At 42.1% G+C, this 22,113-nt stretch overlaps 1 protein-coding gene across 1 annotated transcript in view; it reads left to right on the forward strand.

Annotated features, from left to right (window-relative positions):
- The window catches only part of LOC309548154 (ileal sodium/bile acid cotransporter-like), a gene marked incomplete at its 3' end in the record, with an annotated part of 41,600 nt that extends 22,434 nt beyond the window's left edge, over positions 1–19,166 (forward strand). The window contains exons 4-6 of the mRNA XM_082248116.1: positions 11,448–11,623; positions 15,320–15,477; positions 19,039–19,166. Coding sequence (XP_082104242.1) covers positions 11,448–11,623; positions 15,320–15,477; positions 19,039–19,166 — 462 coding nt within the window. The remainder of the gene's footprint in view (positions 1–11,447; positions 11,624–15,319; positions 15,478–19,038) is intronic.
- Positions 19,167–22,113: the final 2,947 nt, after the last annotated feature.

The following is a 22,113-nucleotide window of genomic DNA, read 5'->3' on the forward strand; positions in this document are numbered from 1 at the left end:
CCCACTTGCCTCTGATATACAGCATTTTACAGATCTTATTATTCATTACATTCCTAATTAGGCGAGTTCACATAACATATGCATATTGTTAATAGTTGAATTCACATTACATACGCACATTTGCACAGCTACAGTATTCATTTTTATAAATGCAAACTGTGAATAAACAAGAATTAGAAAGTTGCAGTGGATGGATGCACTTTAATTACTAAAATGGACAAAATCCCCCAACCCCCACATCTTATTGAGTTATTAAACGGACCTCTTGGCAAGTATAAGACACCATAAGGCACAAGTATGATAGCATATACTGTACGTATGGGTAGGCTCCGCCCCCTGCCCAATCACAGAACCTGTAATACTATATAAATAAGTCGTCTCCCCCTAGAACGACATTCTCCTTTTTTTCGTCTCACTTCTCAGCCAGTTATGCAACTGTTTAAAGCAGAATTTTTACCCTCACCTTGCCGGATTCATCTGGCCTATCCGCACAGGTTCAGCCTCTCCTGTGGTGACGTTCCTTCCGTTCGGGTGTAAAGCACCTATAATAAGGAAGCCTCCCTCTTGTCCAGGTACTGGGGTTGTAGGGTACTGGTCTCTAGGGAATGTACAAGTGTCTCTTTCATCATGAGTCCATGAATGGACATTTATTGGACTTCCTGTTGGCCATTAGGCATTCAGGTGGTAAGGTGCACCACATGGTGCACAAGACAATAGTCAATAGTGCTGTTCAGAATTGCCTACAGGTACAGTGCATCTGGAAATTATTCACAGCGCTTCACTTTTTCAGCCTTATTGCAAAATGGATTAAATTCGTTATTTTCCTCAAAATTCTACAAACAATACCCCAAAATGACAATGTTAAAAAGGTTGTTTAAAATCTTTGCAAATTTATTAAAAATAAAAAACGAAAAAAAAATCACATGTACATAAGTATTTACAGCCTTTGCTCAATACCTTTTTGAAGCACCTTTGGCACCAATTACAGCCTCAAGTCTTTTTGAGTATGATGCTACAAGCTTGGCACACCTATTTTTGGGCAGTTTCTCACATTCTTCTTTTCAGAACCTCTCAAGCTCAATTAGGTTGGATGGCTCAGCCATTTTCAGATCTCTTCAGTGATGTTCAATCGGGTTTAAGTCTGGGCTCTGGCTGGGCCCAGACAAGGACATTCACAGAGTTGTCCTGTAGCCACTCCTTTGTTACCTTAGCTGTGTGCTTAGGGTCATTGTCCTGTTGGAAGATGAATCTTCACCCCTGTCTAAGGTCCAGAGCGCTCTGGAGCAGGTTTTCATCAAGGATGTCTCTGTACATTGCTGCATTCATCTTTCCCTTGATCCTGATTCCTGACTAGTCTCCCAGTTCTGCCACTGAAAAAACATCCCCATAGCCTGATGCTGCCACCACCATGCTTCACTGTAGGGATGCTATTGTCTAGGTGATGAGCAGTGTCTGGTTTCCTTCAGACATGACGCTTGCCATTTGTCCAAATAGTTCAATCCTTATTTCATAAGACCAGAGAATTTTGATTCTCATGGTCCAAGAGTCCTTCAGGTGTTTTTTGGCAAACTCCCAGTGGGCTGTCATGTGCCTTTTACTGAGGAGTGGCTTCCGTCTGGCCACTCTAGCATACAGGCCTGATTGGTGGAGTGCTGCAGAGATGGTTGTTCTTCTGTAAGGTTCTCTCTCCACAGAAAAACGCTTAAGCCCTGTCAGGGTAACCATCGTGATCTTGGTCACTTCCCTGACTAAGACCATTCTCCCCCATATTGCTCAGTTTGGCCAGGGGCTAGCTCTAGGAAGAGTGCTGGTGGTTCGAAAATTCTTCCATTTATGAATGATGGAGGCCACTGTGCTCATTGAGACCTTCAATGCTGCAGTCATTTTTCTGTATCCTTTCCTAAATCTGTGCCACGATACAATCCTGTCAGAGGTCTACAGACAATTCCTTGGACTTCATGGCTTGGTTTGTGCTCTGACATGCAATGTTAACTGTAGGAGCTTATATAGAATGGTGTGTGCCTTTCCAAATCATGGCCAATCAACCAAATTTACCACAGGTGGACTCCAATCAAGTTGTAGAAACATCTCAAGGATGATCAGTGGAAACAGGATGCACCTGCACTCAATTTTGAGCATCATGGCAAAGGCTGTGAATACTTATGTACATGTGATTTTTTTTTAATTATTTATCTTTTATAAATTTGCAAAGATTTCAAACAAACTTCTTTCATAATGTCATTATGGGGTTATGTTTGTAGAATTTTGAGAAAAATAATTAGTTTAATCCATTTTGAAATAAGGTTGTAACATAACAAAATGTTGAATAAGTGGAGTGCTGTGAATACTTTCTGGATGCATTGTATATGCTGTTGGCATCACACATGTGAATCGTTGCTGGCCTGTTGTCCACAGTTCTGTTTGTTCTGTTAATGCCTCGCAGGTTGTGATTTGTGTCTGCGGTACTGCTAATGAATAGGTTGATGGTACAGATGTGTGCTGCTGCAGTGTGGAGCCTTTCCTATTGACTCAGCAATGCCTGGCTGCAGGCTTGGCTTACTGTGTAATAATGTATTAATGCTTAGTTTGTTTACATTACCGATGCAATGCCCTTTGCCTGGTGTAGGTTAACCTGCCAGTGCTAATTGTCTGATGTCTATTAACCCTTCATTGCTTTGCCTGTGATATACAGTATATTACCTCTTCAGTACTAATGACTGCTATGCATTAACATGCAGGACCGGTGCAAGCATTTTTGACTACACAGGCAAAGGTGCATTATTTGCCCCCCCCCCCCATATGGCATACACTTTATTTGTGCATTAAGCTATAGTGGTTTTAGTGCTTAAAGTGTGTGTTTAACTTACAGAAAAAAAAAAAAAGAGAAACACCAAAACGGTCAGAGATTGCAGACATGGCACACAGCACTGTCAGAGATTGCATACATGGCACAGGACTTTATCAGAGATTGCATACATGGCACAGGACTGTCAGAGATTGCATACACGGCACATGGGATGGTCAGAGATTGCATGCATGGCACACAGGACTGTCAGAGATTGCATGCATGCACATGGGACGGTCAGAGATTGCATGCATGGCACACATGACTGTCAGAGATTGCATACATGGCACATGGGACGGTCAGATATTGCATGCATGGCACACATGACTGTCAGAGATTGCATACATGGCACATGGGACGGTCAGAGATTGCATGCATGGCACACGAGTGGTCAGAAATTGCATGCATGGCACATGGAATGGTCAGAGATTGCATGCATGGCACATGGGGCGGTCAGAGATTGCATACATGGCACACAGGGCGGTCAGAGATTGCATACATGGCACACGGGGTGATCAGAGATTGCATACATGGCACACGGGACAGTCAGAGATTGCTTACATGGCACAAGAGACGGTCAGAGACTGCATACATGGCACAAGTGATGATCAGAGACTGCATGCATGGCACAAGTGATGGTCAGAGACAGCATTCATGGCACAATGAATGATCAGAGATTGCATACATGGCACACGGAGCGGTCATAAATTGTATACATGGTATATGGGACGGTCATAGACTGCATACATGACACAAGAGAAGGTCATAGGCTACATACATGGCATAAGGGATAATCAGAGACAGCATATGTGGCACAAGAGATGGTCAGAGATTGCACACATGGCAAATGGAACAGTCAGAGATTGCATACACAGCCCATGGGACAGTCCTAAATCATATACATGGCATATGGGAGGGTCAGAGATTGCATACATGGTATATGGGATGGTCAGAGATTGCATATATGACACATGGAGTGATCAGAGAGTGCGTACATGGCACATGGAGTGGTCAGAGATTTCATACATGGCACACGGAACGGTCAGAGATTGTATGCATGGCACACGGAACGGTCAGAGATTGCATGCATGGCACATGGGACGGTCAGAGATTGCATACATGGCACATGGAATGGTAATAGATCGCATACATGAACAGAATAAATATTGATACTGGCGCAAAGAGGAAAATACTGGACCCACCTGTTCCACACTAGGGACCTGAAAAAATGGACAGGACAAATCTCTATGAAAGAGCAAACGATAGTCCATATGACAAAGTCCATATCAGACAGTCCATATGCACTGCACTCTGAAGGCTGCTCTTGTGACAAGTAAGAAGAGGGGATTTGGAGACAGCTGAAAGGAGAACACAGGCACAACTCTAAGTGCAGTATGAACAATTTATTCGATTAAAAATCATGTGTAAATGGTGCTTACAAACGAGCATGTAATTGAGCATAAAAAGTATCCATAAGGGGAAGATCTGTCTATCCGGTGCTGTAATTCAGGATGGCTCCAGCGGTCGTGGCTCCCAGAGTAATTGCCGGTGGTCCATCGCGTCACATCTGGGAAGGAGGAGCCCCTTGTGCGTTCCAGGAACCAGGAAGTGCCGGTAACCACCGGCAATTACTCTGGGAGCCACGACCGCTGGAGCCCTCCTGAATTACAGCACCGGATGAACGGATCTTCCCCTTATGGATACTTTTAATGCTCAATTACATGCTCGTTTGTGAGCACCATTTGCACATGATTTTTAATCGAATAAATCGTTCATACTGCACTTAGAGTGGTGCCTGTGTTCTCCATATGATTGCACACATGTAACATAGGATGGTCAGAGATTGCGCACATGTAACATGGGATGGTCAGAGATTGCGCACATGTAACATGGGATGGTCAGAGATTGCACACATGTAACATGGGATGGTCAGAGATTGCACACATGTAACATGGGATGGTCAGAGTTTGCACACATGTAGCATGGGATGGTCAGAGATTGCACACATGTAACATGGGATGGTCAGAGATTGCACACATGTAACATGGGATGGTCAGAGTTTGCACACATGTAGCATGGGATGGTCAGAGATTGCGCACATGTAACATGGGATGGTCAGAGATTGCATACATGTAACATGGGATGGTCAGAGATTGCATACATGTAACATGGGATGGTCAGAGATTGCATACATGTAACAAGGGATGGTCAGCGATTGCAAGCATGACACATGGAACAGTCAGATTGCACACAGGGCTGTCAGAGATTGCATACATGGCACATGGGATGGTCAGAGACACACAGGCAGGACTTGTACAATATTATACACAGCTTGCTTGCCTCACCTTCCACAGAGATGGGAAAGAGAAATCTTCACCTCTGACTGTGCTGTACCACCACTGCCAATCGCGAAACTGCACTGTGAAAATAAATGTGATGAAACTAAAGTGTTAACCTGTGTTAATCTGACAGCTGCTGCAATCACTGAATGTGTGTTCATCACATATAGTAACAAATATATATATAAAAAAGAGTGCTGCGCTGCTGTGATATACCAATATGTGCAATACAAAATACTATATATAAATCCAAAGAGTGAATAGAAATGAACTATTTAAATAAAGTACTAATACTCATAAAAAAAGCTCCAGTAATATCCAGTGATCCTAAAAAAAACACAATAAATGTCCAGTGCTGAAAAGTCCAAACAACACTATTAGGTAATAGTGTATTAAATGTTGAATCAGTGAAATAATATAATGTGAGAGCAATACATAGTTTTAATAAAATCTTTTGGAGGTTTTACATACTACACTATGGTATTTTCTCTGTGATTATGAGCTCTGTCTAGAGATTAGAGTTGTGTGCCCCAGCTATGAGAAAAACTGGAAGTGAATTGCCAACATCCCTTTAGACTGAACCAAAATAGAAAAAGTTTTCCCCCTGAGTGCGGGATTTTAACGACAAACACACTTCCAAACGTAGTAAAATTAAATCATTTAATTAAGTAACAAAAAGATAAAATAGATCTATGGAAGATCTGGAGATATACAATTTATACAATATATACACAAAAATCGTGTGTGGGTGTAAAACAAAAGAAATGGAAATGATAGTAATATATATACTGTGGGGTATATGTAGGTATTAAGGAAATCCTCAAACCCGACGCATTTCAGGCGAATAAGCCTTTCTTCAGGGGTCTGGATGTGGAGAATATTAATTTCCTAAACAATATAATAGATAATATTATATTAGTTACATAAATTATGGTGTGTCGCATTAGTATTCCTTCTAGAATGTGACATAGTGGTTATTCGTTACACATGTAGATATCATTATAGATAGTCAAAGGTGCATACCAGTTGAATGATTGAAGTGTGACAAAAGCAAAGAAAAACAGAGGAAAGTCTGCTGTGGGGAGTGCTGTCGGTGTACCAGGGGGTCCCGCCAAGTGGTGTCCCTCCCGCAGGGGGCTTCAGCGAGGATGCCAAATGGGAAAGTCGCGAAGGCATCTCTGGTGGCATATGTGAGAAGGTTTAGGAAGTATATTGTAATGTTAGCAAAGTGTGCAACCTGTTGTTAATGGTTGAATTGAGTAGTAAGGCAAGAGGGGATATACCTTATAGAGGGTGTCAGCACGTTTGTTGAGGAGTGTTTAGGAAGGCTCCAAATGTAAAGATGTGTGTTTCCAGCTTGAGACTAATTTCCTGGAACATATATATACCTTAGGTGAGTACTGGTTTATAAAATTGAACAGATGTAAACTAGTAAAATCTGCGTTAGAGAGTAGCTTGGTGTAGTTATAAATGGGTAACAAATATAATAAGATGTTCATCCAGGGAGAGTGGTAAGGAGAGGTCCAGCGTCACTCCAGGGTAAGTGGGAGTGGAACGGCCCCAATGTTGGTACTGGAAATGGAAACGTACATGGGTATGTTGTTTTATATCTATTGATATATATTATATAGAGTCTTTAAGTGTGGTTTTAAAACAGGAGTACCTGAATGGAAGGGCTCAGGAGTATCCAGTTACTGGCTCGGGTTGCTGGATCACAGATCTGAGAGGGAGAGCATAGTATATATGCAGTATTACATGAGAGTCTGGGAGGTATTACAGTGTGTGCAGGAGGGTTTAAGAAAGGGAGAGTACCTGGAATAGTTGGATATGGAAGACCAAGGGTTTTAAATGGTATGCAAGTCGGGGGTGTACTCCTGTAAAGACAGGGCACCATAGTATTAGGTATGTTGGCATAGTAAGTAATGCTAGATGGAGGAGTTTGTGAGAGTATTAGCATACCTTATCGAGTCCTTGGTGTCCTGGTCCAAAGAACAGCAGCAGATCGAGAGTCAGTATCTGCTGCTGTTTAAATGTGATGGCGGGGACGCTGGCGTATGCGCAGTGCGGGCCGAAGCCCGCTGTTTGCGCGGACGACTTGGCCAAAGGGATCCCCCACCGCTGAGATGCACGTCCCGCCCCTAGGGGTGGAAGCGTGGCATGCGTTCCAGCGGCGACGACCCAGTATGTGACCTCATCAAAGCCAGGCGGGGCCGGCCTGGGTGGACCAGACAGCGCCCGTAGAAGAGGCCAGAGCAAGGGGGACGCGCGTGAGGCACGCCCCCTTGGTGCGCCGGGTGAAGCCGCTGTGGGGGGGGGAAGAAAAACATTAAACCAATGGGCGGAAGGTGCATGTCGGCACATGCGATGGTACATACAGCAGAGAGAGGTGCGTGAGAAAAGAGGAAGTGAGGGAGCAAAAACAGTTGCAAGATTGCGAGTATTGCAAAGCAAACTGTTATAGAATACAGTGTTGACAAAGCATATAGGTATTATCTTCATAGCAATGCAGTCAATAAATAATTCACATTGTTGGCATAGGTCAAAATATACAGCATGTATGTCCATATGTGTATGTACATATGGGCATTTAGATGAGTTCAAAACACGGAAAAACCTGAAGATTGTCCATAGTAGGATTGTAGTGTATAGCAATACAAGTAAAGAAAGCATGGTACACAGAAATATATAATATCAAATGTATGGTATACAAATGAACGAGGGTGGGGCCAGGAGAGGAGAGTAAGTCTAACTAAAAAAAGATATTGAAGATATACAACATAATGCGTGTGCATATGCATTTTGAAATTGGAGGATACAGGACTTACCTAGTCATTGGGCATGAGAGATATTGATTATTTTTCATTATTTTTCCCATCCTTCTGAGGAAAAGCGCTCCAAGAAGGGTTGGAAGCTTAGGGAATCATTGAGCCCTGGGGGTGAGGTGGCGTTTAGTTCCACTATCCAACGTGTTTCTTGTTGTAGGAGTGTTTTGTTCCAGTCGCCCCCTCTGTTACACCCCAACAACAGAGGGGGTGACTGGAACAAAACGAGGAGGGAGCCAGTGCTGCAGAGCAAGTTGGCTGGATCTGGAGTGCCCATTCATGCCTCATCCATGCCCATCCATGCCGCATCCATGCCTCATCCGTGCCTCATCCATCAGTGCCTCATCAGTGCTCATTCGTGCAGATACATGTCCCATCAATGCTCATCCATGCCAGATTCATGCTACATCAGTGCCTCTTCCATGCCACAACAGTGCTCATCTGTGCCACATCCATGCCATATTAGTGCTAATCCATACCTCATCCATGCCACATCAGTGCTCATCTGTACCACATCAGTGCCACATCAGTGCTCATTCGTCCCACATCTATGCCACATCACTGTTCATCCGCCATGCCACATCTGTGCCACATCAATGCCACATCAGTGCTCATTCGTGCCACATCTATACCACATCAGTGCTCATCCGTACCACATCCGTGTCACATTAGTGCTCATCTGTGCCACATACATGCCACATCAGTGCTAATACATGCCATATCAGTGCTAATATTACCGTGCCTCATCCATGCCACACCAGTGCTCATCTGTGCCACATCAATACCACATCAGTGCTCATCAGTGCCACATCAGTGCTAATCCGTACCTCTTTCGTGCCACATCAGTGCCTCATCTGTGCCACACCCATGCCACACATATTCCACATCAGTGCCTCATACGTGCCACATACATGTCACATCAGTGCCTCATGCGTGCCACAGCAGTGCTCATCCTTGCCACATCAATGCCACATCAGTGCCAGATCTGTGCTCATTCGTTCCACATCCATGCCACATCAGTGCTCATCTGTTCCACATCCATGCCACATTAGTGTTTAGCCATGCCTCACTTGTGCCACCACAGTGCTCATCAGTGCCATCAGTGCCCTACAGTGCCTCACAAGAGTGTAAAAGGTAGTAGGGAAATAAGATGTGTAATTTATGTCCCTAGAACACCTGACGATGCTCCCTGCATGTTGGGCCTCTGTATGAGGCCAGGCTGTGTAAAAGTCTCACACATGTGGTATCACCATACTCAGGAGGAGTAGCAGAATGTATTTTGGGGTGTAATTTTTGCTGCGTATGTGCTATGTGTTAGAAAAATCTTATAGATTGACAATTTTATGTAAAAACAAAAAAATGCGTTTTCATTTTCTTTCCACATTTTCCAAAAACTTGTGAAAATAAATTACATGTTCAAAAGACACATTATGCCTCCTAGATTTTGTGTTGGGGTGTTTGCTTTCCAAAATAAGGTCATTTGGGGGGCGTTTTCATTGTCCTGGTACTCCAGGGCCTTCAAAAGTGTAATAGGTAGTTCAAATACATGAACAAGCTATTGGGATTTGAGCACAGGTATATATTTTCTTTGTTGTAACACAGGTCATTGACCAGATCTGAACCTAGCTGCTCTCCCCCACCTTGGGTCTTTATGCCCCATGTTGGCATGGTGTCCACGGAGCATTTGCAGTGGCAAGGCAGTGAAGAACTGGCCAGAAGATGAATCACTTTGATGCAGCTGGTCAGCTTAAACATGTATTGCAATATATGTGAACTACTGTAAATATCCCTGCTTTACATTGCATAATGTGCTGGAAAGGGTGTAGCAGTGTGCAGAGGGTTCATACAGAATTTGTAGTGTTACAATGTGGTCATACCCCTTTAGCACCTGGTAGTTCAAATACATGGACAAGCTACTGGGATTTGAGCATAGGTATATCTTTTCTTTTGTATATATATAAATATATATATATTAGGGAGGGTTATAAAATTAGAATGTCTTCAAAAATTTGTCATCTGCAGGTGTTGGCCCATTGTGTTTTTGTCAAGTCCAAAATCAGTGCAGCCCTCTACAAGGAAATTCTAGAGCACTTTATGTTTCCCTCTGCTGCCCAGCTTTATAAAGATGCTGATTTAATTTTCCAGCAGGGCTTGGCACCTGCCCACACTGCCAAAAGTACCAATAACTGGTTTAAGGATTATGGTATCACTGTGCTTGATTGGCTAGCAGACTTGCCTGACCTAAACCCCTATAGAGAATCTGTGGGGTATTGTCAAGAGGAAGATGAGACCCCAGACCCAACAATGCAGATGAGCTGAAAGTCACTATCAAAGAAAACCTGGGCTTCCATAACACCTGAGCAGTGCCACAGGCTGATCACCTCCATGCCACACCACATTAATGCAATAATACATGCAAAAGGAGCCCTGACCAAGTATTAAGTGCATACTATACTGTACATGGACATACTTTTCAGTAAGCCAACATTTATTTTAAAAAAATAATTTTTTTTATTGGCCTTTTGTAATATTCAAATATTCCGAGATACTAAATTTTGGGTTTTCACTAGCTGTAAGCCATTATTGTCAAAATTAAAAGAAAAATGCAAGAAATATATCACTCTGTATGTAATGCATCTATATAAAATATATTACTTTTTGAATCGCTTACATATATGCTGCCATGCTTGTGCCAGAAAAACAGAAAATTTTATTTTTTTCTGATGGTAATTTTCCTTTCCTGGTGCATAAGCATGAGAGCATATAGGTCCCTCTCTAGAGCTTCCTATTGAGTATACTTATAAGAATGCCACCCTTGGGGGGGGGGGTGACTCATTTATATAGTATAACTGGTCCTGTGATTGGGCAGGGGGCAGAGCCTACCCATACGTATATGCTGTCATGCTTGTGCAACAGGAAAGGCAAATTATCTTCAAGTAAGTATACCATTTTCCATTTTGTAGTCCCAGTACAGCAGGGCTGGAGTGTGGGAGGAAGATATAGTACAAGGAATCAATCTGTTCAGGTGCACAAAGAAGAATGCTGATAGGAGGAGAAAGCAGCGAAACAGAGAGATCAGCTCTTCTGTGCTGCTTCTCTTTTCACTGTCCAGTCACAGGCTGAGTGGGTAGCAGATGACCTAAGCTCAGAGAAAGTGGATCAAATGATGCTATTCATTGGACTGTGGACATCTAGTGGCAAAGCTAGTGGTGGGAAAAGCTGTGAATTTAAAGAGAATTTTGCCGCAAAAACTGGATTTATTTTTTCTTTTAATGGGCTGTTTGATATTTTCTTATGTTTTTTTTTTTTTCTGGGGAAGATTCTGCTTTAAAATATAAAAACAAACTTCAGGTTCATTCTTCTTCATATTGAAATAGAAGTGTGTGTGTTGTATATTATACATTTTAAGCAACTAAACTTGTATCATTTTTTTGTTTTTAGGTAGGATCTATTGTTGGAGCTATTCTCATTGTCATTGTTGCTGTAATTGGTGGAGTACTGTACAGGGGATCTTGGATCATCGATCCCAAACTGTGGATTATAGGAACTATATTCCCAGCCATAGGTTTCTTTGTGGGTTTTATCTTGGCAGTTTTAGCTAATTTGACATGGAGCAGGTATGTGTTATTTGCATGCGTATTAAGTGGTTAAAATCACGTATAGACTTTTGATAAGAACTGGCTCAGCAGCATACTGTCTATTAGCACAAAAAAATAACTACATGCATTAATTTACATCATGGAATTAAACATGTCTCAGGTAAGCGGCTGCTACTAAGCCCCAAAGCCTAGATTAGTCTGGGTTAGCCAAGCTTAGATCCCAACTAGCTGCAAGTAAGGTGATTTAACAACTTCTGGACTGGAAGGTCTTTTCCCCTTAATGACCAGGCCGTTTTTTGCAATATGGCACTGCCTTACTTTAACTAAAAATTGTGCGGTCGTGCGACGCTGTACCCAAAAAGAATTGATGTCCTTTTTTTTTCCACAAATCAAGCTTTCTTTTGCTGGTATTTGATAACCTGTGCAGTTTTTATGTTTTGCCCTAGAAACAAAAAAAGAGCGACAATTTTGGAAAAAAAACACAATTTTTTACTTTCTGCTATAAAACACAGCCAATAAAAAAAATAAAAAATAAAATATTTTCATTAATTTAGACCAATATGTATTCTGCTACATATTTTTGGTTAAAAAAAAAAAAAAAAACCCAATGAGTGTATATTGATTGGTTTGCGCAAAAGTTATAGCGTCTACAAACTATGGGATATTTTTATGAAATTTTTATTTATTTATTTTTTTTTTACTAGTACCAGTTGCTAGTTGCCAACTATTTGCCGACCAGACACGTACCTGGTTCCATCATCAGTCTTCAAGTGGTTGTACCGGGATAATGCCTGGTATCCTCCTGGTACCCTTTTTTAGAGCCGGCGGTTGGCTCTCTTTGTAATAGCAATTGAAGCAGCTATCTAGCCGCCGAATTGCTATTCCAAGCAGCGAGAGGGGACGTCGCGCCCGGGAGCCGCTCGGTCGTTACCCCTGGCGAGCGGGAGGGGACGCCCCCCCCTCCCACCGCCTTCCACGGCTTTGCACGTCCGCCGGCTGGATGGAGTCGCGGAAGCGGCTTAGATCGGGACTCCAATAACGTAACCCGGAGGCGGCATCCATGACGTCATGTCCGGGTTACTCTGCTGCTAAAGGTGGCAAATTAAAAAAACGAGTGTATTCAAAAATGCCGTTTGCGGCGTTTTGAATACATGGAGGTGTAGTGGAGGGGTCTAGGGGGTCTGCATATTACTGTCACAAGGGATGTTTACATTGCTTGTGACAGCAATAAAAGTGATCAGATTTTTTTTTTTTTTTTAAAACCTGTGATAAAGTTAAAAAAAAAATAAAATAAATAGAAAAACAAAATTTTAGCCGCCCCCGTCGCCGTTAGCTCGCGCACAAAAGAAAACGTATATGGAAGTCGAGTCGTGAATGAAATCACTGTTCAAACCACACATGTGAGGTATCGGCGCGATTGCCAGAGAGTGAGCAATAATTTAAAAAAAAGAGCTACCCTCTAACTCTAAACTGGTAACCGTTAAAAAATTCTAAAGCGTCGCCTATTGAGATTTCTATTGACCGCAGTTTGTCGCCATACCACGGGTGTGCGCAATTCTAAACCGTAACATGTTGGGTATCTATTTACTTGGCGTGACATCATCTTTCACAATATACAAAAAAATGAGCTAACTTTACTGTTTAGTTTTTTTTTAAATGCAGTGAAATGTGATTTCTCGTAATTTTTCCAAAAAAATAGCGTTTTAAAGACCGCTGCGCAAATACCACATGACAAAAAATATTGCAATGACCGCCATTTTATTCTCCAGAGTCTTTGCTAAATATATATATATATATATATATATATATATATATATATATATATAAATATATATAATGATTGGGGGTTCTAAGTAGTTTTCTAGGAAAAAATACTGATTTTAACTTGTAAACAAAAAGTGTCAGAAATAGGCCTGGGGCTTAAGTGGTTAAAGCAGTGGTGTCCAAACTTTTTTCAAAGAGGGCCAGACTTGATGAAGTGAACATGTGTGAGGGCCGACCATTTTGCCTGACATTTAAAATTAAGTACAAATCGCCAGCGCAGTGCCCATACATGCAGCCTCGCCAGCGCAGTGCCCATAATTGCAGCCTCACCAGCCCAGTGTCCATACATGCAGCCTCACCTGCGCAGTGTACATAATTTCAGCCTCGCCAGTGCAGTGTCCATACATGCAGCCTCGCCAGCGCAGTGCCCATAATTGCAGCCTCGCCAGCGCAGTGTCCATATATGCAGCCTTGCCAACGCAGTGCCCATATTTGCAGCCTTGCCAGCGCAGTGCCCATATATGCAGCCTCGCCAACGCAGTACCCATAATTGCAGCCTCGCCAGCGCAGTACCCATAATTGCAGCCTCGCCAGTGCCATTGACACTATCCAAATCACTTTTAAAAAAGTCCAGGAAGCAGCGCTGAGAGGTAGAAGGCAATGGGCAGGGCAGAGGAGAAGGAAGGACGCGCTGTCATCGGAAGTCCCGGCGCCGCCCGCCCCCTTCTACCCCTCGGCGCTGCTTCCTGGACTTTTTTTTTTTACATTATATACATATATATACACACATATTTATATATATATATATATATATATATATACACACACACATATTTATATATATATACACATATATATACACACACACATATTTATATATATATACACACATATATATATATATATATATATATAGATATATATATAGATATATATGGAAATATATGAAGCATCAGGGCTTTATGGATAAAATCAAACTTACTAAGACAGGCAGTAGACCTCCTCGGTCAGCTCCACACGGGGCTTCTACAGGTGGCTGTGTGGTGAGAGAAGGAATACAGATTTCAAATTCCTTCAGCATTCCTTCTGCATTCCCGTGTCGTGGGCGGCGCCAGGCACATAGAGCAGAGCGGGGGCGGGGCCTCCCTCGGCAGCTCGGCTGCTCCCGAGTCCCGCCGAGTTCCGCTCCGCCCCCCCGCCCCATTGCATCGGCATCGGGGCAGGGATGTGCAATGGCTCAGACACAGAGAGAGACATTGATCAGCCATGTCTCTGGGGGCCTTATGGAAGTAAAGGACGGGCCGCAACTGGCCCGCGGGCCGGACTTTGGACATGACTGGGTTAAAGCATCCCCTATGGATAGTAAAATTTACGTTGTTTGTCGCCGCTGCGCGAGTGTTCACAATTTTAAAGCGTGACATGTTAGGTATCTATTTACTAGGCATAACATCATCTTTTATATTTTACAAAAAAAATGGGTATTATGTATCATGTTTTTTTGCATCTAAAAGTATAACTTTTAAAGGCATAACTTTTTTTTTTTTTAGTTCGAGAAGGATTGGAACATCTACAAAGTTTTTAGTGCTGTCTGTGCCCCAGTTAGGCCCATTCACCCTCTCTGTTTTTCCTGTTTACCATTACCATTAAAAGTGAAATTAAAAGAAAATCCCAACTTTTGGGTTGTCCCCAGAAAAGTAATCAAGGGGAAAATCTTCCAATTGGGACACTAGTTCTGGTGACGTGGGGGCCCCAAGGGATTCCCTGGATTTGTAGGGATTTCCTCTCACTTTCTGTTTTGCCTATGGCAAAGGAAGTGAAGTGATATCTTCCCATTGGGACACAGACCCACCCTTACGCTAGATTAAAAAAAAAAAAAAAAAAAGCTTTGCCTAAAGTTCTACTTTATTTCTGAATGTGCTCTAAAAATGGATTACATTTTTTATATTAAAGGTGTCGCACTGTAGCATTGGAAACTGCTCTGCAGAACACTCAATTATGTTCTACCATCGTACAACTGTCATTCTCTCCTGACCAGTTGGCTAAGATATTTACTTTTCCTCTGATATACAGCATTTTCCAGATCTTAATAGCCATTATATTCTTAATAGGTGAGTTCACGTAATGAATGTACCTTTACACTCCTACAGTGCTAAATGTGTAAAGAAATGATTGCAAACTGTGCATTAACAAGGATTAGAAAATGCTTGGCTTTCAAAAAAACTCAATAGCAATATGTTCGAATAGGATATTAACTAAATATTTGAACTTTTTTATGATGTGCTAAGATCATTGTTACCTATTGCTTGTGTTACCAGGGAAATCCGAGGCATTCAAGCATTCATATACTAAAAGGTTTTACATTTAAAATTTGCATGAAAGCCAATAGGACTTTATATCACTGCCTGCCTTTGGGGCTTGCCTTTGGCACACACCCCCTCTTAATCACATCCTGCCTTTGGCACACACCCCCTCTTAATCACATCCTGCCTTTGGCTCACACCCCCTATCAATCACTGCTTGCCTTTGGCTAACAACCTCTCTCAATATCTGCTTGTCTTCGGCTCACAACCTCTCTCAATAACTGCTTGCCTTTGGCTCACACCCTCTCTCAATCACTGCTTGCCTTTGGCACACACCCTCTCTCAATCACTGCTTGCCTTTGGCACACGCCCTCTCTCAATCACTGCTTGCCTTTGATACACACCCCTCTCAATCACAGACTGCTTTTGGCACACACCTTCTCTCAATCCTTGCTTTCCTTTGCCACACAACCCCTCTCAATCACTGCCTGCCTTTGGGGCACACACCCCCTCTCAATCACTGTCTGCCTTTGAGGCACACACCCCATCTCAATCACTGCCTGCCTTTGGGGCACATGTCCCCCCCTCAATCACTGCCTGCCTTTGGCACACATTCCCTAATAATCACTGCCTGACTTTGGGGCAAACACCCCCTCTCAATCCCCGCCTGCCTTTGGGGCATACACCCTCTCTCAATCCCTGCCTGCCTTTGGGGCATACACCCTCTCTCAAACACAGTCACACACCTTCTCTCAATCACAGCCTGCCTTTGGCACCCACCCCCTCTCAATCACAGCCTGCCTTTGGCACACACCTTCTCTCAAACACAGCCTGCCTTTGGCACACACCTTCTCTCAATCACAGCCTGCCTTTGGCACATACCCCTCTCAACCACAGCCTGCCTTTGGTACACACCCACTCTCAACCACATCCTGCCTTTGGTACACACCTCCTCTAAATCTCATCCTGCCTTTGGCACACACCTCCTCTCAATCTCATCCCGCCTTTGGCACACACCCCCTTTCAATCACATCCTGTCTTGGGCACACCCCCCCTCTCAATCACATCCAGCCTTTGGCACACACCCTTTCCTAATCACTGCCTGCCTTTGGCATGCACCCTCTCTCAATTACTGCCTGCCTTTGGCATGAACCCTCTCTAAATCACTGCTTGCCTTGGGCACACACACCCTCCCTCAATCCTTGCTTGCCTTTGGCACACACCCTCTCTCAATCACTGCTTGCCTTTGGCACACCCCCCCCTCTCAATTTCTGCCTGCCTTTGGCACATACCCTCTCAATCACCAGACTTGTATAAAGTACTCGAAATTTCTACTTGAGTAAAAGTACAAGTGCTCGATCAAAAAATTACTTGAGTAGAAGTGGAAGTGCTCGCAGAAAAAGTTACTTAAGTAGAAGTACTAAAGTATTCAACATTTTTTTTACTTAAGTATTGCAAGTAGTTTTTTCAAAAAATTTGCTACTTAAGTACTAAAAGTAAAAAGTACCAGTAGTTTTGAAAAAAAATTTCTACTCAAGTACTGAAAGTAGAAGTACAAGTACTGTGTTATGTAGTTATTAAAGAAAGAAGTCAAAAGTATGAACATCTTATTGTTTTTATTATTTCAAATGATTTATTCAAATGATTAACCTGTGTTTGTTAGTAGTTTCTTGATGCACTTTAAGCGCTGTAGCACCATTTATTTGTTTGTTTCATATTTTCTTTTTATTGGAAAGATTTGGTATAGCAGCTTTTATTATACACAGCCTTTATTTTCGTATGCGCTGATTTACAAATGACATTATACACATTTTTTTGAGCTTTATGCAACCTGCCATCTACTGTTCTGGCAGTGGTAATTTTTTTAAAAGTAACGAGTAACTATGCAGCACAAAAAAAAAATACTTGAGTAGAAGTATCGAAATCATCGAAAAAATGTAGTGAAGTAAAAGTAGAAGTAGGAGAAAAAAATTCTACTCTAGGAAAGTACAGATACCGCATTTCGGTACTTAAGTACAGTACTTAAGTAGTTCTACTTCGTTACTATACATCTCTGTCAATCACTGTCTGCCTTTAAAACACACCCTCTCAATCACTGCCTGCTTTTGGCACACACACCCTCTCAGTCACAGCCTGCCTTTGGTACACACCCCTCTCAATCACAGCCTGACTTTGGCACACACACCCTCTCAATCACTAGCTGCCTTTGGCACACATCCCCTCTCAATCACTGCTTGCCTTTGGCACATACCTTCTCTGAAACACTGCTTGCCCTTGGCACACATCCACTCTCAATCACTGCTTTCCTTTGCTTTCCTTTGCTTTCCTTTGCCACACACGCCCTCTTAATCCCTGCCTGCTTTTGGGGCACACACCCCCTCTTAATCACTGTCTGCCTTTGGGGCACACACCCAATCTGAATCACTGCCTGCCTTTGGGGCACACACAATTACTGCCTGCCTTTGGCACACATCCCCTAATAATCACTGCCTGCCATTAAAGCACACACCCCCTCTCAGTCCCTGCCTGCCTTTGGGGAACACATCCCCTCTCAATCACTGCCTGCCTTTGGCACACATCCCCTCTCAATCACTGCCTGCCTTTGGCACACATCCCCTCTCAATCACTGCCTGCCTTTGGCACACACACCCTCTCAATCACTACCTGCCTTTGGCACACACCCGCTCTCAGTCACTGCCTGCCCCTTGAACATGCCCCCTGATCAAACGCAGCCTACATCTTGCCTTAGACTAAACAGACTATGGAATACAGGCAGGTTTGCTGTAACCCTGCCCCCACTATCAGGAAGAAAAGATGCATAGTCACTAGACAGAAATTTTTAACCCTATAACATTGGTCTCCATACTGTGGCCCGAGGGCCAGATGTGTCCCTTTAATTGCCCTTATCTGGCCCTTGGAGCACTAGTTCACCAATTGACGCCAATGGTGGGGCATGATTCGCCCCACTGACACCATCAATGGGGCACTATGTCTCCTATTAAATCAAATGATGGAGAACTGATGTTGGAGCATTTTCTACTCCCACTGGCAACAGTCTCACCCCCCAAAGCCTGAAGGACAGTAAACTAGCCCTTTGCTTAGAAAGTATGACGACTATAAAATGGTAAGAAAGATCATTTCTAAAACGAAGCAAAAGCAGTTATGGTGCCTCCAATGTTATAGTTGCATTATAACTCATTTATAACATTGTATGTTCACAACTACTTTAAACCATTTTTAGTCTGTAGAGACAGGAAACTTGGTTATCCTGTTTTGATCCCTTTACCAGATACAACAAATGATACTGTTATACAGATGTAAGTTAATCGTAGGTATTTATCAGCTACTAATTGCAAAATTTTCTTCTAGTGTACCAGATATATAAAAGGTTATGTGGGAAAAAAGAAGAAGAGGAAGAAACGGTTTCACCCTACGCACACACAAATGTAGGATTTGAAATAGATGAGAAAGGAAAGAACTGCGATCCACCTATGTAAGGGGACTTTTCCATTTCTGAAAGACTGACAGACCTCTGGAACTGGTTGGTGTCAGCCTTGAGATGGTGAACCCAAAGTGATATACATTATTTTTCTATACTGTGTGTTAGTTATATGCAAAAACTTTTGGGTAGGTAATATTATATTAGTTTTGGAACTAGTCTAGTTAGTTATACAGCAAAATATCCATGCAATATGGTCTTTAGATATAATGTACATTAATTCAAATAATATAAGCATTGAGGTCTTATGTTGGTAATATCGAAAGTTGTACTGCTTTGTCAATGCAAAAGTACACATATGACCCAAAAAACTGGGTAATTCAAACTAATGAGCAAACAAAACCCCTTTAAAATGTGCTATCAAATTTCATTAGGTTCTCTTATGGGAAAAAGGACTGAGATTGACCTGTACAGAGGATAAATAGTCACATTTCTGGTCCCCTACAAGCTCACTGAGTATTCTGTCACTGGAAACCTTGTCTAAAGTATTATGCTTGCACCTTAACCTAGCAAGAATATCAACATATGTTCCCTACTCTCTCAATTACTTTTAGGAGTACAACATGCCAGGTACAATGCTCCACATGTGGTGGACATGCCCCAAAGTTCAGCTTCTCTGTATTAAGCCTAGTACACATGGGCTGAATGTCGGGTGGCATGGGCCAGTTCAATAGAAACTGGCCACCATTCAGCCCACGTGTATGGCTCATGACTGAAAAAGATCTGCTGACAGGAGTGTTCTGGCGGGGGGGCTGTCCCCTTGTCAGAACACAATAGCACAGCAGGGGAGATCACTGTACTAACATGGGATTGTTAGTACAGTGGCTTCTACCTGGGGTTGTACCAGGCTAGGTGTGTGCCAGGCTGTAGCTGTAGTGTGTAGCACCTAAGCCATTCTACCCTAAATTTAAATCTGCTAAGGAAAAGCTTCGCTATTCCAAGGATTATTCAACATCTCAAAACCTGCATCCATCTTAATCTCCCATATTTAGCAAAGCCACAAACAATTCCTGGAGCATAGAATACATCCATGTTTAAAGTTCAAGTCAAGTCAAGTCAAAAACAGACCGCCAGATAGAATAATATATTGAAAAAATATTTAAAATTTTTTACAGATTTCATCTCCCTCATTCTTTCCTCTTTTCCTCCTCTTAAGATCCTTTTTTTTTTAAATTCCTCTCCCTCCTTCTTCCTGCCCTTTCTACCCAATTTCCTAACTTACCTCTCATACCAGATAAAACATCCTAACAGTTCTACACCCTCAGCCTTGGCCTCAAACTTCCAGTAATTAAGTTATAAACTTAAACACACTTGTCCGAAGAAGTCTACTAAGAAAAAGCCCTAGCAAAGAATGCCTTTCCAATGCTAGCAATGTAGCGGTAGACACTTTTCAGTTATTACTAGATCATTGCTTCAGCTATTGATGATACCATAACCTGGTTCTGTAAAAAAGCAATGCGACTTTGTAAAAGAGAAAAATCATAACATTTAAAACTGTTTGCAGATCCAGAGATAAAGGTAGCTCAACTTTTTAAATGAAAGTCAAGAATTATGCCATCATTCCATTCTCCCTTATTGGTCTTTTATTATATAGGGTGGCCTTACGGACTTAGAGTGAAGGAAATGATCAGCTCCTACTGAGCATTTTTGATCAGTTATTCAGCTTGAATTGCCCAGTTTTTTGTTTTTACTAATGTTACTCTGAGTACACCATGGTCCTATATGCTTATGGCATGACTGTAATTAAAAAAAGAAAAATGAAAGAAGCCATATCATCCCCTATTTCTTACTCTCTGCAATGGGCTTTATTTTACAGGAGAGAATGAGTTACAAATCATACTGTCCACCAAACCCCTACTCCAATGGTTTATTTAATTATGGAAGTCAGGGGTTGGTATGGGGTGGGTACATTTGTATGAAAATATTTCCAAATGTTTCATCATTTAAAAAGAACTGACACAATACATGACTGAATTTGTCACTTCTCTATCCTTTAAAAACCACATCCCTAACTACCTAAGCCTTGAAACCAACTTTTTTTAAATAAATGTCCAAAAAAAAAAAAAAAAATAAGAGTTAAAACACTAGTACTCATATCAATTAAGTGCTGCAAATTTATTAGTGGAGGAATAAATGTATCAAACTTTAGCACTTAAAGTATAACTTAAAACAACTTTTTTTTTTTATGGAGAGAGATTAGGGAACCCCTGTCAGTTTTTATTGATGTCTGCACCCCCGTTAAGGGGATTCACCCTCTCTATTTACTCCTTTTACCATTATCATTGAAAATGAAAGTAAAAGAAACCCAAATTTTGATTGTCCCCAGAAAAGTAAAAGAAGGGAAATCTTCCAATGAGGACACTAGTTTTGGTGACCTGGGCGTCCCCAAAGAATTCCCCTAATTTTCTGGGATGTCCTCTCACTTCCTCTTTGGCTATGGAACAGGAAGTGAAGGGAAATTTCCAAAATGGGACAGAGATAGTGAAAAAAAAAAAAACTCTCCCTTGCTCTATCTAAAATACAATAAAAAGTTTTGCCTATAGTTCTACTTAATTATTTACATTGTAAGGATGACAGCCAATAAGCGCTGGCACTCCAAAATCCAAAACAACCTTTGCCAAGAAAAATTTAGGAGAAGGGACAAAGAAGGATAAAAAAGGAAGAAGGAATGAGAGAAACGGGGAGTTGGGAAGCGAAAAAAAAAGGACTGTGAGTTAAAAAAGAAAGAATCTTGGATTTTGGGTGCATTAACACTCATGAATGCACCCTGGCTGCGATTATATGCAAGAACCACAGTATAGGTCCCCGCGATTAGTTGTGAGCGCAAGCCCCATTGAAAGAGAAGGGAAGCTGCCAACTCTTACAGCTAATTGTGCCCACTTGCATGTAATCGTTCGTGCTGCCATCAAATCCGAGCGATCAGCCATGGACGCAGGAAGTCTGCA

This window comes from Pelophylax lessonae (assembly GCF_965119305.1).
Source record: "Pelophylax lessonae genome assembly, chromosome: 2".
Lineage (NCBI taxonomy): Eukaryota > Metazoa > Chordata > Amphibia > Anura > Ranidae > Pelophylax > Pelophylax lessonae.